Here is a 21835-nt window from a genome sequence, read left to right as displayed (position 1 = left end):
CACGAATCAAACCATTTATTCTGTTAATAGGCCGCAAAGGGCTCTTTTACGTGTCTTGCCATAGATTACCACGCTTGATCTTATTACTACAAGTCCACTACTGGCAAAAAATTGCCATCACAACAAAAAATATTCATCTATATATTCGTTATTTCATTGCTCTTCTCTACCAGTCAAAGCTTGGCTCCCTTCAGGGATAAGTCCGCTTTTGTACTTAGCACTTTTTTATACCCCACTTTTTTCTCTTGTTCTGAGAGGAGGCCTGTACCCAGCAGTGGGACGTATATAGGCTGGGAATGATGATGATGACTTTTTTATAACCTTTTGTATTTCGTTTTAGGCAATAGAGAGTAACAAATAAAAATAATTCAAGAAAACTAAAGTAAAAAATAAATAAGGCTATCACACAGAAACGCGTTTTTTTTAGGGCTCCGTACCGAAAAGGTGCCAACGGGACCCTATTAGTGAGACTGCGCTGTCTGTCTGTCTGTCTGTCACAGAGCTCTATCTCTTGAGCCGTAATACCTAGAAAATGGAAATTTTCACAGATTATTTACTACTGTGGCCGCTATAACAAGAATTGTTAGGCGGCCAAGCTAACAGCCGGCAGTTGCTAGGAACACGCGAGGGACCTCATGTTGCTTGAATGTTTATCTACCTATAAGGTTGCGATTTTAGTGCTGTTTTATAAAACCTTCGATAATATAGTGACTGTCACTAAGGCTGTGATTTATTATGACATGAAGCTGATCTGATGATGAAAACAGAGGGTGGCCATAGGAACTCTGTAATAAAACGACACGACCGCATTGAGTTTGGAGTTGTTTGATTCTTCTTGACGAGTACTTTGGTAACCTAACTAGGGGTAAAAAGTACTTACAGCCAGCAGAAAAAGCTATAATTAAATTTTATTTTATTACTGAACCGTTTTTAAACGACCAGACCGTTTTAGACGACCAGATGGCCTAGTGGTTAGAGAACCTGACTGCGAAGCTTGAGGTCCCGGGTTCGATTCCCGTGTCGGGGCAGATATTTGTATGAAAAATACGAATGTTTGTTCTCGGGTCTTGGGTGTTTACTATGTATTTAAGTATGTATCTATCTATATAATTATATTTATCCGTTGCTTAGTACCCATAACACAAGCTTTGCTAAGCTTACTTTGGGACTAGGTCAATTGGTGTGAATTGTCCCGTGATATTTATTTTTTTTTTTATTTTTTTTATTTTATTTAAAATAATATACGGAGATACGGATCCCTTCATGTACGAGTTCGACTCGCACTTAGCTGATTTTTCTAATGTTGCTATATAAAATTTCTATTAAATTTTATACCTATACCTAAATTACTGATGTTACATTCGAGAAGGTCTAATAAACTTCTATCAAGCCTTATGTCTACTCTGGGATTGTACTAAACGACACGTGGGGTTGGGTTCAACTTCTTGGATCCATATTGACTGTTATTTTCATCAGATTTTTTTATATATATTTTATGACCACACAATTCATGACAGACAGTAGTCATCATTTTATTACAAATAATTTTATTAATGAAATTCAATTCAATTTATTTAATTCCGATAAAAGTCCATATTGGGTTAGTAACAATTAATTATTAATAAGAACATACTTACCTACTCTTACCTACCCACCTACTTTGCCTATGAATTTCAATGATTCGGAGTGACCATTAGTGACAAATACGTAGAAGTTATAAATATTGATAACTAATTATTATGTAAAATTGAATGAAAAATCGGACTTCCAATAATAGTACAGGACTTATAAAGTTACGAAGAAAATACGTAGCACTACATCCCTATTCGTGAAGCGGATTGTAGTACCAATAACATCATTATTCCTACTTTTCATTCGTTTCTATAGAAGTATTCTTACTCTTGGCCACCGAAATATTTTAAGGGATTTTTAAGTGATCATTTTGTGCGGCTCTGCTTACTGTGCTGTGGGTAGAGTTTTAAGGTAAAGCCAGCGCGAAGCTGCGCCTGCGCGGGCGCGTCCACTCCCAAAAACCCGTTGTAGGCCCATAACGGTCCGCGCCGTGAGCCTTGACAAACCGATGGACAAACACTTTATATTAAGCAATTAGGATGCGAGGATTCTCAAACGTGCCGACTCTTTGTGTTTGTGCTGTCCGCAGCGCCTAATTGCTTTATGTCTTAGTTGCCTAGAGATAGACCGGTAAAATATCGCATAAAGCACATATTATAAGGCGGGTAAAAAAGCTTTTTTCCCTCGACCGTTACTTAATTTATACCTAGTTTAATTAACGGTTAACTACATTATATTTTTAACACTTAAGGGCGTAAACTAGATATTTTTGACAATTCTTCATATGTAGAGTAAAAAATTAAAGTCTAAAAAGTGTACGGAGGGATACCACTTGGATACATTTTTTGAACTTTCGGAGTGAATATCTCCGAAAATATCTACACAAACATCACGCCTGTATTCACAAATGGGTTAGCGCTTAACGTTTCGTGTGCTCACTTGTGTGAAGTCACTTTTAGCAATTTACGAAAATATTAACTTTATCAAAAAATGGTTTTTGCAAACCAAGATTCATTTTCAAATACCTATCCAACAATACCCCACACCCTATGTTGGGTGGAAGTGAAAAAAAAAACCTCCTTATATTCATGCCAAATTACAGCTTTCTAGTACTAACGGTCTCTGACTTTAGCCGCGAACAGACAAACAGACAGACGGATAGATATGGCGAAACTATAAGGTTTCCTAGTTGACTACGGAACCCTAAAAAGTGAAAATTAAGAAAATTTACAAGGTAAGCAATGTGCGGCCCTATTCCTACAGAGAGATCTTGCTGAGTAACGTTTGAAAATTAAAAGAAACAGATTTAAGCAGGTGGTGCAATTAAGTAGGTATCCACATAATAGATTGTTAATAAAATACATAAAATAAACCGAACCGTACTGAATACTGTTACCGTTTTACGCACCTTTTCCCTATTTCGATCGATATGGGTAGAAACAATGGTTTGATGAATAGGTATAGCTGATACTATTAGTACCTACCTACATATTTTATTCTACCGATATCTTTTGAGGTATCTATGCCGGTCCTTCTTTCTTTGTTATTTTTATTGAGCATGCTGAAAGCCATTTTAAAGCCATTAGCTGGCAGCTACCTCACTCTATTAGCCTAGCGATTCAACGAGGAAATGCTGCCAGCATCTTCGGCACATTGCCGCAGGGGGCTGTTTTAGATATAGCTTAGTTTTTAATAAAGGTTTTTATTTAGTTAGTATTATTTCTGCTTTTTGTTTTGTTTTTATCTTAATAAATCCAAATTATTGCATTAATTTGATTTTGTTGATCTCACAGACTGAACATTTGTTTTCGATGTAAATGTTTATGTTAATTGGTTATTCGTCAAATAAAGGACAGTATAATTAAATTTTTAGCGAAAGCCGATGAAAAATAATGTCAAGTAGTGATACACATACTCGTAGTACCAGCAAACCAATATGCGACTAATGTTATTATTCATCATTTATAACCCCTTCAATGCAGAAAAAAATCGTATCACGATACTATTATTTAGGCCAACCCACACACAGTGCCCGCATCGAAAATTTGTCGCACGACAAGCGAGATAGAAGATACTATCTGAACGAGAGTGAAAGAGTAGGATACAAGAAAAACAGGGCCGGCTAACGGTACACACACGGAAGTGTGTCAGTAGCGTAAAGTGCGCTTCTAAAGCGATAGGCAGTAAGCGACAGCGCTCTCGCAATAGAATAGCAACCTTGACCTCGTCCAATAGATTCGGAAGTTATACGACTTGCGGTCAGGTTTTCGATTTTCACGGTGCTGATTCACTACAATAGAGCGTTCTCCGTTTCTATTTAATGCCTACATAGACAGCCCAATTTGGAGCCTACCTCAAGGGTAGACAAACTTATCGCTTCAAAAGACAGTAACAAAACATTATCCAGGTAGTACATTTCCAACCAAGTTTACTGCAATATTTTTGGTCTATGTAAATTAAAATTGGTTGTTTCAGCAGCTATTGAATAAAGTGGTGACAAACAAACGTATAATGTTTTAAATAAACTCTATCCAATGATACTACACACTTTGTTTTAGACGAGAAAAAATCATCCTCACATGACGTTTAGGAGAGGTAGGTACCTCAAAAAAAAACTTTTTTCACGGTGTGATTAACATATAGGTATACTTATGCAAAATTGCAGCTTTCTAGCACTAGTATCAAGTCTCTAAGCTAACGGACGCACAGATGGACGGATTGACGAACGAACGGACATGGCGAAACTATACATATATTTAATCCTTGTAGGAACCGTACAAAGACTAAGGGCGGGTCGGACATACCAACATTTGGGTATGTTTTATATGTAGCTATTGTAAATAGATATACATTACATAACTAACAAAGTAAAAGTCACCAAATCTTCTGTTTCCTCACTTAGTACTTTTCAACCATTTTCTTTCCATTCCATTTTCTTGACAATTACTAATAAACCAAAAAAGTTTGTTTTATCTTTATCATTTTAGCTAAGTGTCGTGTTAGCCTAATGACTAGCCGATCCCTCTTCAAATAGTAGATCTCTACTGTCCTTTTGTCTGTCTTAATATCTAAATAAAAATCCATCGCCGTATGAGGACAGATCAATCACTTTGATAACGGGTCAGCCATTTTAGCTGTATTATTTTTGTTGAGGGCATAATATTATCAGGATAATGTTTGTATGTTTGAGTAAACAAACATGCTATGGGGGCGAGTTAAAGATAAATGAACATAGGCTTTGGAATAATGAAAAAAAAAATTAAAAACATTCTTTCGTATACGCATTTTGAACTAGTAGCGCCTATTAATTCACGAAATTATTGCATATGGTAAATGTGCGAGGGCTTGATCACTATCTAATTAGTTTCCATTAGCAACAGAGGTGACACCCAGAGTGCTATCTATTGAGCATTGGCATCTCACTAATACTATAAATGCGAAAGTTTGTAAGTCTGTTTGTTTGTACACTTCTACTTCATCACGGTCTAAACCGCTGAATCAATTTAGATGAAATTCGGTATACAGATAGTTAGTTCCTGGGCAGGATAGCGATAACCGTATTCTACTCGGAAGGAGTCATGGGTAGGGTGACGGCTAGTATCAATCACTAGGACATTTATCTCACATATTCATAAAAGATATAGTCGAAAAGATTTAACGGTACTTCCCTTCACCCTTTTTTACTTGCGTATATTTTTGAAAGAAAGGCAGATAATGTACTTATCATTAAGTACTTTCACTATCACTCACCATCGAAGCGAATAATAACATGAAAAATATTGCAGCGACTTATTGAAGGCCATTAACGAAGAAATGACAATTTTGGAAACTCACAAATAGTTAGGTGAATCTAATTACTGTAGTTAGTCAAATCATGTACTTATGTACGTATCTGTGAATGGTATTTTTTTCCAAAGCTTAGGTATATTATAAAAATAATATATTCAACGACAAGTCGGCGAACAAAAGGCAAAACCATACGTGATGCCAACAACAGTGAAGTACGGTGGAGGATCAGTTATGGTCTGGGGATGTTTTACGGGTGATAAAGTTGGTGATCTAGTGAAGAGTCAATGGCATAATGGATATGGAACTGTATCATAACATTTTGGAACTTCACGGTTGTATATTGTTCTTTTAAATTAGAGTGTTAGCTCTCACACACACACACACACACACACACACACACACACACACACACACACACACACACACAAACATCACGCCTGTATTCCCAAATGGGGTAGGCAGAGCACACGAAACGTAATAGTTTGAAAATAAACTCGTGTCTTGTGACTTAATATTGCTTTATTCAGACAGTTTATTTCGTCAAAATATTAAAAATTAACAAAGAGCGCATACAAAATCGAGTTTTTCTGTCACCGCCCAAGTCACGTTCCGTGCCGAGGTTCGGAACGCAATCGGTAGTCTTGTAATTCAGTTTTTTTTACAACGATGCATTGCGCCAGGCGGCCGCCACGGGCCGTTGACCCGTGCAATCGGGCTTTATTCACACTCGGACATTTTGTGAAAAATCCATTCAAGGCCGCACTCCGAACTGCCGAAACAAATCTATATTTTAATAGCATTTTTTTAGTTTGATATTGCCAATTGCGTGACGCAGTTACCTTGTTGGCCAACTAAATAATTGCGTGATGCCATGAATATTGTGAAGTGTTTTTTTTTGCCATTATCTTATCTATGTCGTAGAGAACTTTCGTGTTTACATTACCAAGAAAAAGAAACCTATATATAACATATGTCCACTATATATAGATGATTTTTATCTAATCATATTATTTGAATAATGATCGATAAAGTATATAAAAAATATTCTTTGAACTTAACTCGAAGCGTAAGTAGGTACCTACACAATTAATTCTTGGGCGCGTAGAGAAAAACCACTCTTAATATCACTGTAATAGTCCACTAGCAGATTGAAATGACTTACCTGTCAGAATAAAAGAAATATGGTAACACTGGTCAGTCACATTTAAGTTAGCCCACGATCCCCTACAAAATTGATGATCAACTTTTAATCAACCTAAGTAACATAACCTAACCTTCGGACGGACGGTAGTATCAAACATTCAACAAATTCTTGCTAAATAATAAAAAGATGACGCTTTACATACCAATAGATTCACCACTGCTTATCCTAGCCAACATCAAATTCATAAGCACGCCTATTATTCGCATCCTGATTTCGTTACGATTGGCAGTAGATAGTTACGAAGAACACGGTCAGCTAACTCGAATAACTCGGTTAATTGTGCATGCCGCTAAGTGGCTCGCTGGCGGTAATCAGCCGGTATGGTATCTATATGTTCATCGGTAGATTCCCTTGTGAAGCTCCTGCGCGGGAATTATAGCAAATACCATGGGATAACTAAAAACTTTTCGCATTCAGCGATGCTTACTTAGCCATGAAGATTGACGAGCTATGCATGAAGGATGATTGCAACACTCGCATCCCACGTTTGATAACCTATTTAAAATGGTCTAAGCGAAAACTATTTGAGATTCTTCCTAACTGTTGAAATAATATTTCAACAACTTTCTCCTGCATGATTAGAAACATGACAGAAAATACAGAAATATCGGCAATTCAGATAGATAAACGATGACAATCTCTGTATGGTTCATTTTAGAACAATTTAATTAACTGAATTCATAACCATAATAGAATTTGAAGTCTTGCGTGTTTCAATAGATTTCAAGTTTTTAATATCACCTCTACATCTTAGCAATAAAGTTCTGTTCTTTGATTCAGTAACTTCAGTTCTCAAAGTCATATGATATTATGTGATGGTATATTATACTTCGCTGCTTTAATTTGATAGTGATCATAGTCTATTCAATCAAAGTTCAATTTTACCGCCCCTTTTATTTTGGGTTGTGTCACTAAGTATCAAATTATGGCAGCGATTTTATAAAGTCGCCGACGCATATCACAGTCATTGTGTTTTAAGGGCGGTAAGTTAGAAAGTATGAATGAGACTCTATTAGAAGTCCGATGTCGTAGGCTGCGAGCTTTCCGAGTCGAGCTTTGTTATTCCTCTACACCGCCCGTAAAACATACAATGTTTTTCATAATATCTTTGATGAAACAAAATATAACATACCAACTTGCTTAGAAAAGTGACCAAGGAAGAGGGTCTGCACCTCATGGATGTACGGACATAAATAATATCTTTATACTTACTTACGTTACTCAAAGCTGAAGGTAGACTGTTTGCCATAAGAGATAAAACTGTTCAAGATTTACACGAATATACTATAATAAAATAATAAAACTATCTTTTATGTAATAATAAATCTAACGTTTATTTTTTAAGGAAGTACATTTTGTGTTTACAGCAGTTGCTCGAAGTGACGACCTTATTGTGCGATACATTGACGATAACGGGCCCTCTTCAATGTTTTTAAATGAACTAAGTGGATAAAATAAATAAAATTAAATGTTTATATTTAAATAAATGTATGGGAGGGTTTGAAAATGTATTTCAATTAAAAAAAATTGAAAAAAAAGTTATTGATGTCATTTTACTCATTGGGTAATTTCGATGTCAGTTTAAACTTTTCTGATATCTGTTATATTTACTAAATAATCGCCTGGCTACACTTACAGACACACTGTATAGTCCAGGGACTTAGCTCAGGAGCTGTAATTCCAGAGAAAAGGTTCGCGCTATTCATTTTCGTGTAGAGCATTGCATATTGCAGTTAGCCTGCATGTAAGGGCGTTGTTTACAAACAAGGTGAAAAATAATATACCTACTCAGCGGCAAAAAATTTGGCCCACTCTACGTACATACAAAAATTTTATATACATTTGAGGGCCAGATTTTTTGACGCTCAGTATATTTTAGAAGACGTACGTGGATCCTATTTAGAATGTCATTAGATTAAAGTGCATTACGGCACACCAAATTCCAATGCTATCAAAATAATTCTATTTCTTTTTTCGCCATTTAAAGTAACTGCAGACTTCTGTTGAATTATCTTCTCGTCTAATAAATAGCTACACATTAAAACGGATACTTTTCGTCTGCCTGAGTGAGTGACTTGATTTGAACTACCTGTGGAGACTATCCCACTGCCGTTACACTGAGACCACGCACACACCACCACACTTTGCAACATTTTCCTTCCCAGTCCACCTGGATGTGAAGGCTATAGAGACTATGATCACGTTAACCACTGCTTAATTAACTGCTGGCTACATGATTAGATAGGCGGCCAATATCCTACTGACAAATCACCACGATGAATACGTCTAAATTCAATTGTTTGTTCAATATTTCGACCAAGTTTGGTCACACGAATAAATAGTTACAATATAAGTAGTTTTTGTTTTTAATATTTAGTCGTAGCGTTAGCGAACCCATGCATATTGCATATAGTACGTCGATGGATACTTCAATAGCAGGGAAATGTACTGACAGCCTACTTTTACTGTCAATTGTAAACAAAACCTTAGCGACGAGAAGATAGGGACTAAGATCGTGCCCATAGGTTTGGTGCTTCAGTCATAACATAGCACAAATACTCTTTAAGTCACTGAACTGAAAATTACTATACTCAAAGAAACTCAAAATCAAAATGCAATAATCAAAATTTTGCAAGCAAAGAATATCAATCGCGTGTAAGTAGGTTGAGAGCCCATAAATAGTAATGTGACTTATCAGTTGGACAGTTCTCGAAACTCTTTGTTCTGGCCTATGATTATAATATTCAATATTTTTTTGTTAATTTTTTATGTCTTATTCAAATTATTTTTGTTGACTGTATTTTGAATGACTACACTTGTGTTGTCATCCTAACTACAACATCCTACACATAGTTACGAATTTTCAAGTCGATGCCATTGAACGTAGAAGAGTTCCGTCCTGCGGTGACGAGTCTGTCCGGAACACCAGAATTATGTATATGTATATAAGTATGTCAAATTTGAATCTCAACTAAATACCATAATATGCTTCGCGTTAACTTCATACTAGTTATCAGAACAATACTTTAAAAAATACACACAATGCTGGGGGCGATTACTAGTGTATGAAAAAAGCATCGATAATTGAGATTATCGATATAGAAACTTACCTACTACCTGTCATAAAATTTTGCCCCGTGGATTCCTATGTCTGCTGATAATTATTACTTAACTCACAAATAATTTTTCACCTCACTAGCTCGAAAAGGCTTTCTTTATCCTTCGAAATCTGCGTGGATAAACGCTTTTTCAACCCCCGACGCAAAAGGATGTTGCTGTCATAATCAGACTGTTAGTTAGTATGTACCTTGTACTATAGGAAACAGGAACACAAGTTTGGTAACAAAACATCTATAGGTGGTAATTAATTCATTTCACAAAAATACATAATATATTGATAAGTAGTTAGTTACTATCAACAGCTACAGCAGCAACACCGATAACTAGTGAAGCGAAGCGTCTAAATGGAAGCTATTATTATTTCACCTACATCTTGATTGCGTACGCGTTACAGGCCGCGAACCGGCGTGGATTTAGAATCCTGACTAATTTATGTACTCATTTGCGTGAGTGCCCTTGCATGTTATTTGAATAAACGATACCTACAGGTATATTTTTTTACTTTAAAATGACTCCGGTAGATTTGGTATAAACATATTTCATCATCATCATCATCATCATCATGTCAGCCGAAAGACGTCCACTGCTGGACATAGGCCTCCCCCAAGGCTCTCCACTCAGACCGGTCTTGTGCTTTTCGCATCCACCGCGATCCCGCGATCTTAACCAGGTCGTCGCTCTATCTTGTTGGAGGCCTACCGACAGCTCGTCTCCCGGTCCGCAGACGCCATTCGAGAACCTTTTGACCCCATCGGCCATCAGTCCTGCGAGCAATGTGCTCCGCCCATTGCCACTTCAGTTTCGCAATTCTTTTGAGCTATGTCGGTAACCTTAGTTCTATTGCGGATATCATCATTTCTGATTCTATCCCGCAGAGAAACCCCGAGCATAGCCCTCTCCATAGCCCTAACATAAACATATTTATTTAAACTGAATTCGGAGACAAATTATGTACGTCGATAGTGATTTTTGAGTTCAGATAGAGATGGAAAATCTTTCGAATTCTTTATTATACTGACGTCCAAATTACAAGTAATTTACTTTAAATAGGTCTAATAACTCATAGTATTTGGATCATCACAATCTTTTCTTGATGTTATGAGACAAGAATATTTGTCCACACGGAGTAAACAGCTGCTTAATATTTTGAATAATTGTTACAGATAGTACAGCAGGGTGGCGGCGTCTAAGTATGGCAGTGGCGGGATCTCGCTGGGATCGGGAGTCGCGGTGAGGCGAGGGATGAAGTGCACGGGGGTCGCCGGCGGTGGGGGCGGTGATGAACTGTTGCTGGGCGCGTGCTGGCTCGACCCCAAGCTGGATTCTTCTTCGCCTCCTCCGACATGCCATGAACTTCTGGATTCTTTACTAGCCCCACCTCCATTGGCAGAACTGAAACCTTTACCTCCATTTACTGGCTACACAGGTCATCTTTCTATTAATGGAATTTCTGGTCACCATTACCACGCCATTGCTCAACGTCTTCCAGAAGAAAACAATAACTACCCCACACAGAGCGGATACGGTGCTGATCATGATGTTGTATCTTCGTCAACATGTGCCGCTGACAATGAGCCACCCGATCTTGAAGATGTTAAACCATTTCCACTAGATGCTGATACGAAACCTTTTCCTGCAGACAATTCGGCTTCTGGTGCTCCTGATTCTTGCGCAACATCTTGTTCACCATCGACAAAACTTTTTGATGATGGTCACAAGCAAGACATGTATGACGATATAAGCTCCATTGAAGATATAGCGGCCATAATTGGGTCCGCAATTGCTGACACCACGGTTCCATCACAGCCAGAAGATCCTGAACGAAATGATTCAAGAGATAGTTGGATGGATATTGATGCGTGGATTGCCGGTGCCTGCAGTCAGCATAGTGACAAAATAGTACCACAAGACCTAGCCGAGTTTTTACCAAGCTCGCCACCACCTTCACTTCCAAATTCCCACCATTCTGGCTTAGATTTTCCATGTAAGCCGGGACAAGAATTCTCCAAAAGTCAAGAATTTCTTCACAAAAACCTTGGGCAAGCGGGATCAACACTGCAGACTCTCCTTACTCATGGCTACATGCCACTTCTACAAAACCGACTGCAAAATGGTCCACCGGTAAAACAGGAAGCACCTAGTTCAACTAGTTTTGGGATGGATGTAATATCGACTTCTTCTCCCCCGGGTAATGCTGTATCAACAACAGACGGCGTAGGTGGTCTTCTTAACGGTCGATACCCACCTCATTACGCGCTCGGACTTAAGCCTGACGGACTATGTAGTCCAGATCGGCTACTGGGTTATCCTCACGCTCATACTACGACTTCTACCACCTCAAGCAAAAGTAAAAGAAGCAGAGCAAAAGCGAAACAATCCAACAACGGCGGAAATATGCACGGGAGCTCCTTAGCTTTTTCTTCTGCTACAGCAGCCGAGCTGAGTGGTCTTCTTGGAAAAGAAAAGCCCGTTCATCGCTGTGGTATATGTAATAGAGGCTTTTTGAACAAATCTAATATAAAGGTTCACCTCCGAACTCACACAGGAGAGAAGCCTTTCCGATGCGACGTGTGTGCCAAAGCGTTTCGCCAGAAGGCGCACCTCATCAAACACCAGCAAATACACAAGCGGATTGGGAGGGACTAATACTAAAGCAATTGCTATTGGAAGGGACAAATGATAGACCAATCCCGACACTAGCTCAAAATAAAGCATTTTAATAGATCGTAGGTGTGTGCGTGATTGTCGAATGTGTACGAACGTATCAATGTGTGCTGCTGGTACCTCAACTTGAGCGGAATCTCACTTTAGGCTATTGTACATGAGTACTTCAAGATTGACCAATGTATGTTTATGTCATTGTCTTCTAACTGGGTAATGAAATATTTTCTTGTATTAGTCTAATATTAACCCCTTTAGCTTAACACTCCTCCTAAGGACAAGTGCAATGTTAACTATTTTTAAGATATCTCCGGAGTTATTTTGGTGTAGATAATATTATTTATGTTAATTTAATCGGAGATTAATGAAATTGATTAGTTTCATTTATGATTACGATTAATTAGTGTTTTTTTTTACTTTCTATTGTTAAATTTCATCTCATTAGATAGGACCGTTTATTTTAAATTTGGCAAAATAGTAATTATTTCGTTAATGTTTTGATGTCTTTGATTTGTAATTATTATCGTTCGTTCCACGTATAAATCGACCTCAAAACGTAATTGAAATACTTCTGATTACTTTCATATTTATTTGCCTTCTATTCGTTTGTGATTGGTTTTCCGATTGCCTATGTATAGTCAATTCTAACGAATATTACATTATAGTTAGGACGTATGGATATGGATGGCTGGTCTTTGTTCCATATAAGAAATATGACAAACCTAACGAGGCTAACGCATTTTATCGCTAGCACATCAATATTATTTAAGTATAGCTATTTTTTGTTAACTCATTTTTCCGATAATATATTTAATGTTTTAGATATTTAGATGTACATAACTTTACCTTGATTTTCACGTATTTGAAATAGTACTCGGAGTAAGTACTAACCAGTTCTTAAAAATGGGATGCTTATAACTGCCTAATACAAATGAAACGAATTTGAGATATAATAAAATGGTGCAGCGCTGTAAATGAAGTAGTTCAGCGTCACAAGTACGATCGATTCTTTCGCGCTGCGCCGGCGCACGCGAGTCGCCGGAACTGGCCGCGTCCGGGAAGCGGATGGAAAAAAATTAAAAATATTGTTCCAATAATACCTATACGATGTTGCGCAACACAGCAATTAACTAATGTATAAAGTAAAATAATTTAACGGTCATATAAATAGGGCGCCCGGCATTTGATCAGTGACTAACGATTTAAATCAATTTAGGTATGCCTCATTTGTAATTTAAGTTGGTGAATATTATTGTTTACATGCTGTTTATACCTATAATGTGTACTTAAAATTAAATACTTATTAAGTTACAATTACTTAATATCTGCATTGCTTCTTGGTCAATATACTCTGTAACTACTTACCATTCCGCCTCCGTCAGATATTCGTCTTCATCATCATAATATTTTTTCTTAAAGTTACCTAATGCTATATAACTAATAACCATTAACCCATTATTAATATGACTTATTTTTATGACTCATTTGTCAAATTAGTTTTTCATAATAATATGTTCTATTTACCAACCCATGACATTTTATGTTTTTTTCTTATCTATGGCCAAATATTACATTAACACTGTGAAATTGTTACATAATACTGTACTTATTATAATTTAGAAAGACTGCTTGAAATAACTTGCACGTTAATAATAGATAGATACGTTAATATAGCGCGCGCGCAGTCGGTGCGTCGCAACTGCTGCAGCCGAGCAGCTAACCTGTATCATCCCACTTTGTACCAGTTTGTACTGTCAGTCTATTTATGTACTTAATAGTCTTTAACAAAACAAGGTACTTCGGTGGTAATAACTTATTTATATTTACAAGATTTATTGAGGAAGAAGTATCTAAGCACGCATAATATGTAGGTAGGGACTTGAAACACTGAGAAACATAAAATTTAAGAAAAATAATACAGCCACTGGTTTACTGCTTCGTCCACTTTAACAATATTCTAAAATAACTATCGGTACCATTTATAGGACTCTCAATGTGGTAATATTAGTAATCTAGTGATTTTATAGATAAAATAACAAAAGGAAACCAAAATGATAAGTAGAGAGCATGTACTACCCTTTGACCGCCACGGTCGGTAAAACACGACCGCTGAAAAAAGTGCCATGGTGGCCATGTCGGCATTTCGTGGCGCATATGGAACGATTTTCAGAATTTTTTTTCGTCGGCTGTGGCTGACCGTGGCGGTTAAAAGGTTTGATCTGAACTTAAACCAAGCAGCAACCTAATAATTTGCTGTTGAAATCCATTCCTCGTCGCTAGTAGCACATTTTTGAAAGCAAGTTGCAAATACCTAAGTAATTTGTCTACCTAATTTGTTTAACAAGCTACTGATGATACTACCAAAGCCTTCATTATATACTACCAACTACCATAACAGTTTAAAATTTTCCAAAAATATTTCCAGCTTGTATAGAGTCATATGTTTATAAAGTACCTTTTATTTAGTAGATAAGTGATTAAAATGTTAAGTATTTATTGGTAACTTTAGTTTTGTAATTATTTTTCATTGTACATCCTTTAAAAATCGGTTATGCATTACCGATACCTTGTGTGTAGTAGGTAATAAGTATTTGTACTTAGTAGTTTTAAGGAACAATGTTAAATTTTTCAAGATGTTTTTCAATCACTTTTAAGTAAATTGTAAATTAATGTAAAATGAATGAAAATTTTTCGTTAACTAAATCCATGTTTTTGTCCTACCAGTATATCCTTGTCGTAGGCTTAGTGCACCTTTCACCGAAGACTCGTGCTTATTGTAAATAATCAGAAAACTTTTCCAACACAGTTAGGTACTATAAAAAGTAGGTCATGTAAGACATCAATGTCGTAAACAAAGGTGTGAAAAAGACAAAGTGAAAGATTCCACTAAAAGTTCACACAACACACGTAATATTCCCGTGCGTCGGAAGAAAGTCGGATGTGAAAATTGTCATAATGCACACACCGGCAAGCTATTGCTTTTTGCGACTGCGGCACAAGCGCAGGGCACACGAGAGAAAACGAGCACTCACACATGCAGCGACTACACGCGAATAGCAGCGTCACTGCGACGCGACACACCAGCACGTACGTACAGCCAACAAAATAAAACTTGTTGAATTTCAAAAAGATACCAATTTTAATTTAAAAAATCCTTTGTATTTCTAATATGCATATTTTAAAAGTAATTTCTACACATTTAACTACGAAAAGAAAATATTCGAGATGAATAACTTGTAATATAAAAAATGCGTTCGATTAAAAAGGTATAATTTATTAGCAAATATTTTACAATATGAATTAACCGTCATAGGTACTCTAATGATATCGTTAGTTTATCACGGCAATAGCCAAGATAATTTTGGACCTATTTTTGGTTTAATATTTTGTTCTTTTTTAATAATCTTAAAATAACAGAATATGAAATCAATCATATTCTGTTACTTTAAGATTTATTAGCAAAAATACAAAAATCAAGGAAAAATACAATGGTCACATTCATATTTATTGCCTATAATTTTAAACACTTAGGGCTTTACTACTTGAATGTCGGCAATTACCATCTTAGCTTAGAAATACGAGCGGCAGCGATTCCACAAATCTTGAGATACTATTTCATTTAAGGTCTTAAAACTACATATACTTATAAAATACTAGAATCAAACTTATACAGCCTACTAATCTTAATACCTGCCTACAACCTGGGCGTGCCAGTTGTTAGGCATGAGCTTGCCGACGCTACGAGCGCCCGCGCACGGCGCGCGGAGAGATTCTTTCACCAACCCACTTACATAGAGAGGCTTGATTTCACCGCGGCCGCCGCAGCCGCGCCGCACCTACGTGCTACTACAAGAACTATTGACTTAACTTTGTTACATTGCTTTACAGTATAAAATTTGGAAAACAATGGAGTAATCTTTATTTCACGTGACTTTTTGTCAATGAACTTCCCTTTCATACACATGTTTCACGCCACAAACCATCCCAGCTTCGGATAGATTTAAATAGGGCTTGCCATCATACAATTTAAGACTTCAATAATATGCTGGTCTGAATACAAGAAAAATGAGCATCAACCGTATTGGTTATTCTTCAATAAAAGGTACAAGATAAATATTACATTACGCTCACCGCTCAATCGACAAGATTCGCAGTCTTAAATAAACTCTAATACTCAGATGCTCATATTCTTATGAAATTCAAAAATTTAGAAAAATAGTACATAATCACGAAAAATAATTTACCTATAATATAACGTATTAAACCACAAACTGGATTTATCACGCTAAAACACACAAGTAATATTTACCTCACCATTTCGACCACATAACAGTGGCCGTGGTCTCGAGTAGACTGAAGTCTGCCTAGCAGCGCGAGTCCTTCGAACTACCCGCACTTGATCACAAACGACGAGATGACCTATATTAAAACAGAAGAAAGGCAATAAAATAAACTGTTCGAATGTATTAACTAGATAAAATATAGTTTTACAGTATCAAACAAGGTTAGTTACAGTATCAAAAGTTATCAAAATAAACTTTAAAAATGAAAATCCTAAGGCCCGTGTCAAAAAACTTTACTCAAGTATAGAACTACCTATATCGTCACCACTTTAAAAAATCTTGTATCTAAATACGTCAACAAAATTGACCCTTGAAATAATTTTCATGAAGTGAAAAATTGCACAAATTTGATAAGAGCTTTATTAAAGTGGTGACGATAGGTATTCCAATATCATATCCCATTTGAAATTTTAATTTAATTTACGTAAACTTGTGTATTAATTAGAATCTAATTTTTAAATACGGGGTAAGACCGTAGTTGGAGTGGTAGCACTCGTAGGTACTTATACGACTACAATGTAAATGCTGGATTTGCTGAATGGGCGCGAGAGCCAAGAAGACTTCATTGTGGCGGTTTGCTGAATATTGGCGACTCGTGTACGGTAAGTAAGCTCCTGCGTAACTATACTGAACCAAAGACATCGAATAGTAAATACAAATCATAATAATATACAGATTAAAAAGTCAAGGCCTGAAATATGAATAACTACAATTTTTTTTAATAGAATCCATTGTAGAAAGTATGTTTAGTCAACATACGTAACGTTATTACGTGGACTGGACACAGGTATTTAGGTTCCATTGACGAGTTTAGCTTTTTCGAGTCTTACCAATACCATCCCTCATTTTTGTGATAGTTGGGCGGGTTTGGTAAGTAAGTATATTTATTATGCACTGTTGAAAACAAAGAAAACAAATGATTTTCAAAACTAAACAATACCTAACAGCTTTCATGAAAAAAAAAACAGATTAGATCGGGAGACGAACTCAGCAAATATAACATTATCCTTGTTACCTCAACAATTACCTGTATGCTAGATTTAGGGGCTGTTTACCACCCATTGATTAATTTTATTTGATGGATAAATATGATGCCGTCTCCGTCTATTCGAACAAAACAAACCGAGACGGCATCACATTTATCCGTCAAATAAATTTAATCAATGGACGGTGAAACAGGGGTTTAAAGTATTAAAGTTGACCCAAGTAGATACTTTGTCCGAATATCAAAGTTAATACTCGTATTTATAACTCTATCTTGACTCAAAACTATTATATAATTTGCTGATTTAGAAAACTTAAGAACTTCCGATTAAGTACCTACTAAGTATTACTAGCACGGCACCTCTATGTAGAGTTGTCGATAGTAACCCTAAATAAAACTTAAAATAAGAAGGTAAGAAGATAAAGCGATAGCATAATAAAATCGAAAGAATGGTAAATAAAATTAGAACTGAATCGAATTTAATCTCATATTCATATAATATCTTAATCTAAAATATTATTTATTAAAAAAACCACACATCATCACAAGTATATCTGTTAAATCATTAGACAACGAATAGACATTCTGACAAAAACTGAGTGAACTTCGTGAATGATGGCACCTCCAAGATAACACTTTCACATAAATACACTAGTGTCTAAATAAGTAGAGGCAGAAGACGTAGGTACTCCCAAATAAGTAAAGAAAAGGTCAGTGTAACCTTTAGAACATACGCAAAGATCAGGTGAAATGCCTGCCGGTAATAAGTGTGCGCCGCGCCTTGCCCTTCATACTTGAACTTGCGCGGTGACCTTCCGCCGCGGCGCGAGACATGAACGGTACACCATAAACAGCCAAAAATAAGTTACCTGTTTATGCAGAAAGTGATTCACTTTTTAGGGTTCCGTACCTCGAAAGGAAAAAACGGAACCCTTACCACCATGTTCATAATATCGAAAATTAAAATATCGATTGTATCAAAATAACGAAAGTTTATATTGTCGAATGGTTAGATTATCTACGTCCAATATATCGAAAATATATTTATCTACAAAAGTGACATTGAAAGATATTAAATATCGAAGTCCAAAATATCGAAGTACAGAGTATCGAATATCCTATGTATGAACTATCACGTGACAGGGTTGACGGAGCTCCGCTTCGCGGAGCTCCTATTCCGCTCAATTGAGGGGCTTCGCGCCTTGACGCAATACTAACGTAACTTAACCTATTGACAATGAATTACCAAAAATATTTGGTTCGGTTAGGTTAGAACTGTGACCACAACAACGCACGAGCCGAGCGAGCGAAGCGAGCGTGCCGCGGCAGCGGCCGGTGAGTGCTAAAAATGACTAGATTATGTAAAATAAATGCTATTAAGAGAAAGGACGAATAAATAAAGCAGATTTGTATGTACGATATTTTAATTTTCGACATTCAAATATGTTGACATTTACAACTTAGATATATTGGCTATCGATATTTTTACTCATTCGATATTTTAATCAATCGACATTTCAATCTTAGACATTTTGACCATAGGTATAACAACATTCGGTATTGAGATACAATCGATAATTGTACAACTTTAAAAATTACTTGATATAATTAAGTAACATGTGTGTAAATATTATGTATTATTTTAAGTTTGATATCGATAATTAAATTTTCGATATTTTGAACATCGACATTTTAACCGTAGGTATTTTAATTTTCGATATTCAAATATGTAACCCATTTCTTCATTTCATTTAATTATATAATAAAAAATATTTATACGGAACCCTCGGTGCGCGAGTCCGACTCGCACTTGGCCGGTTTTTTATCCTTTACCGCTGAGAGGGTTAACTATGTGTCACGTAAGTGACGTAATTCATATTATATTCATAAGAAGTATTTTATGAAGTCAATTTTTGTATACACTTTCAAAACGTAGCTTTTATCACGTGAACGTAGAGATATTATTTTTCATATTAATTTCAACTCAGTGTCTGGCTAACCGACACACAGTCAGACAACGACGTTAATGTTTTATTTTCTAAAAAAAACCGACAAACGGGCATGCATACCAACTGATGTAAGCAATAAGGTACCTACTTCCACGTGTGGTATCCTACAGTACCATTGGAACTACTGGTGCATTGACGATCTTACAAAAAGTGGTGGGTAGCCTTTTAAAGGCACCCATACTATAGAAAGCCGGGAAAACCTCAGCCGCTAGTTCATTCTAATTTATTTTTTATAATCTATCGCTGTACCTGCGAGTTATTTTCCTTTCGTGATTATGGAACCCTAATATATAAGGAAATGGGTGATCTTGGTTAAAATCTGACCTATTGTGGGGCTTAATATGACTAGGCCGTTGCTTGTTGTTGCTATTAAATATTAATTAAAGGTCAAGAAAACAGCAAGTAAGTCAGCACCTATAGTAGCGACACAAATCTTCTGGAATCCCACATCAACAGGCCAAATTTTAGCTAAGCCTAGTCATTTTGTTGTATTCATCTCTTGGGCTTGACTGTTTTTGGTCGGTTATCTTATTTCACTAATTATTATGGACAAGTTTTTAGCCAATAGTTTTTAGACAATATTTTTAGCTAGCAATAGCTTTATATTTCCTCGAAATTAAAATACCGAAAATGTAGGAGTATTGAAGTTTGAATAATACTTCCAATTCCAATAGTCGCCGCTGCCTCTTAAGCCTTACGCCCCGCGACCTTTGAAATGTATGTAAACTGTGGATCTAGGTTATATTATAATATTCAATACATGCAACTGCCAGGTAAGTGACTACTAAGTTATATGATCCTAGCTGTGATCCTACATTAACTCAAACGAGTCACAAAATGCTTGATGTACTTACTGGATGAATAGTAGATCATAGGTACTTTTATGGAAAATATTTCCTGACTCTCAATGTCTTACATAAGTCAATTTAAATATATATATATATATTAAAAATTAGCTTTTGCCCACAATTTTTCCTGCAAAGAATTCGTTAATCGCTACGTATTCATCGATAACTATGCATTTTTAGTAGGCAATAGGCAAATCAAACTTATGAGACTAAAAGAAAAATTAAATTGTTCTCATTATATTTTTATATTAAATAGAAATAGATGATGACATAGGGAGATCCGCTCTCTCCTAAACAATTAATGAGCACATTAGAACAAGTGTTCCGAAGCCTGGCAGCCTCAAATTACTGGGTAGGTAGTAGGTGACAGAGAATCAAGGTAAAGGGATATTCTTTTTTTATTATTGACGACCGGATGGCCAAGTGGTTAGAGAACATGACTATGAAGCTTGAGGTCCCGGTTGCGATCCTCGGCCGGGACAGAGATTTGTATGAATAATACTAATGTTTGTTCTCTTGTCTTGGATGTTTAATATGTATTTATCTGTATAAGTAAGTTTATCCGTTGCCTAGTATCCATAGTACAAGCTTTGCTTAGTTTCGGTCTAGGTCAATTGGTGTCAAGTGTCTTATGATATTTATTTATTTATTTATGAGAGGAAGGCAAACGAGCATGCGTGTCATAGTACTTAGTGGCTTGTAGTAGACATGAACTTAGTTCATTGCTTTAATATAATTCTCCGCAAAGTAACGCTCAAATAAATCAATTCATTTAATGATTGATATACCCTTTAATACCCGTGGCGGCCTATTGGTTAGATTTGACCTATGGCCTCTCAAGCAGAGGATCGTGGGTTCAAACTCCGGCTCGCACCTCTGAGTTTTCGAAATTCGTGTGCGGAATTACATTTGAAATTTACCACGAGCTTTACGGTGAAGGAAAACATCGTGAGGAAACCAGCAAAACCAGCGAAGCAATTCAAGGGAATGTTTGAAGTTTCCAAACCGCACTGGTCACACTACGGCCCAAGCCATCTCGTTATGAGAGGAGGCCTGTGCCCAGCAGTGGGACGTATATAGGCTTAGATGAGATATACTCTTACTAGTCTTACTCGTATATGTTAGTTGTAGATTAAATTTCTCATTTTCTGGAACTGGTGTTACTTAAAATGCTTCCAGTTTTACGAAATTCCGTTAAATGCTAGTGTCTTATCTTGACGCGCTAACACTAACCCATAACCTTGACCATAAATGGCACTTCCGTTTACGCGGGAAGCTGCGCCGGCGTCGCGGACGCGCGAGCG

At 36.5% G+C, this 21835-nt stretch overlaps 1 protein-coding gene across 5 annotated transcripts in view; it reads left to right on the top strand.

The window, feature by feature from the left end:
• ich (zinc finger protein ichor) overlaps positions 1-15387 on the top strand; it is a 39306-nt gene extending 23919 nt beyond the window's left edge. For all 5 annotated transcript variants that reach the window (XM_074092950.1, XM_074092935.1, XM_074092941.1 and 2 more), the window contains one exon: positions 10849-15387. In XM_074092950.1, the coding sequence (XP_073949051.1) occupies positions 10928-12331 (1404 nt within the window). In that variant the 5' untranslated portion in view covers positions 10849-10927 and the 3' untranslated portion in view covers positions 12332-15387. The remainder of the gene's footprint in view (positions 1-10848) is intronic.
• Positions 15388-21835: the final 6448 nt, after the last annotated feature.

The sequence above is a fragment of the Choristoneura fumiferana genome, chromosome Z, assembly GCF_025370935.1.
Source record: "Choristoneura fumiferana chromosome Z, NRCan_CFum_1, whole genome shotgun sequence".
NCBI classification, from domain to species: Eukaryota; Metazoa; Arthropoda; class Insecta; order Lepidoptera; family Tortricidae; genus Choristoneura; species Choristoneura fumiferana.
Note: the sequence above shows the minus strand (reverse complement) of the source record. Positions and strands in the feature narration are given on the sequence as shown.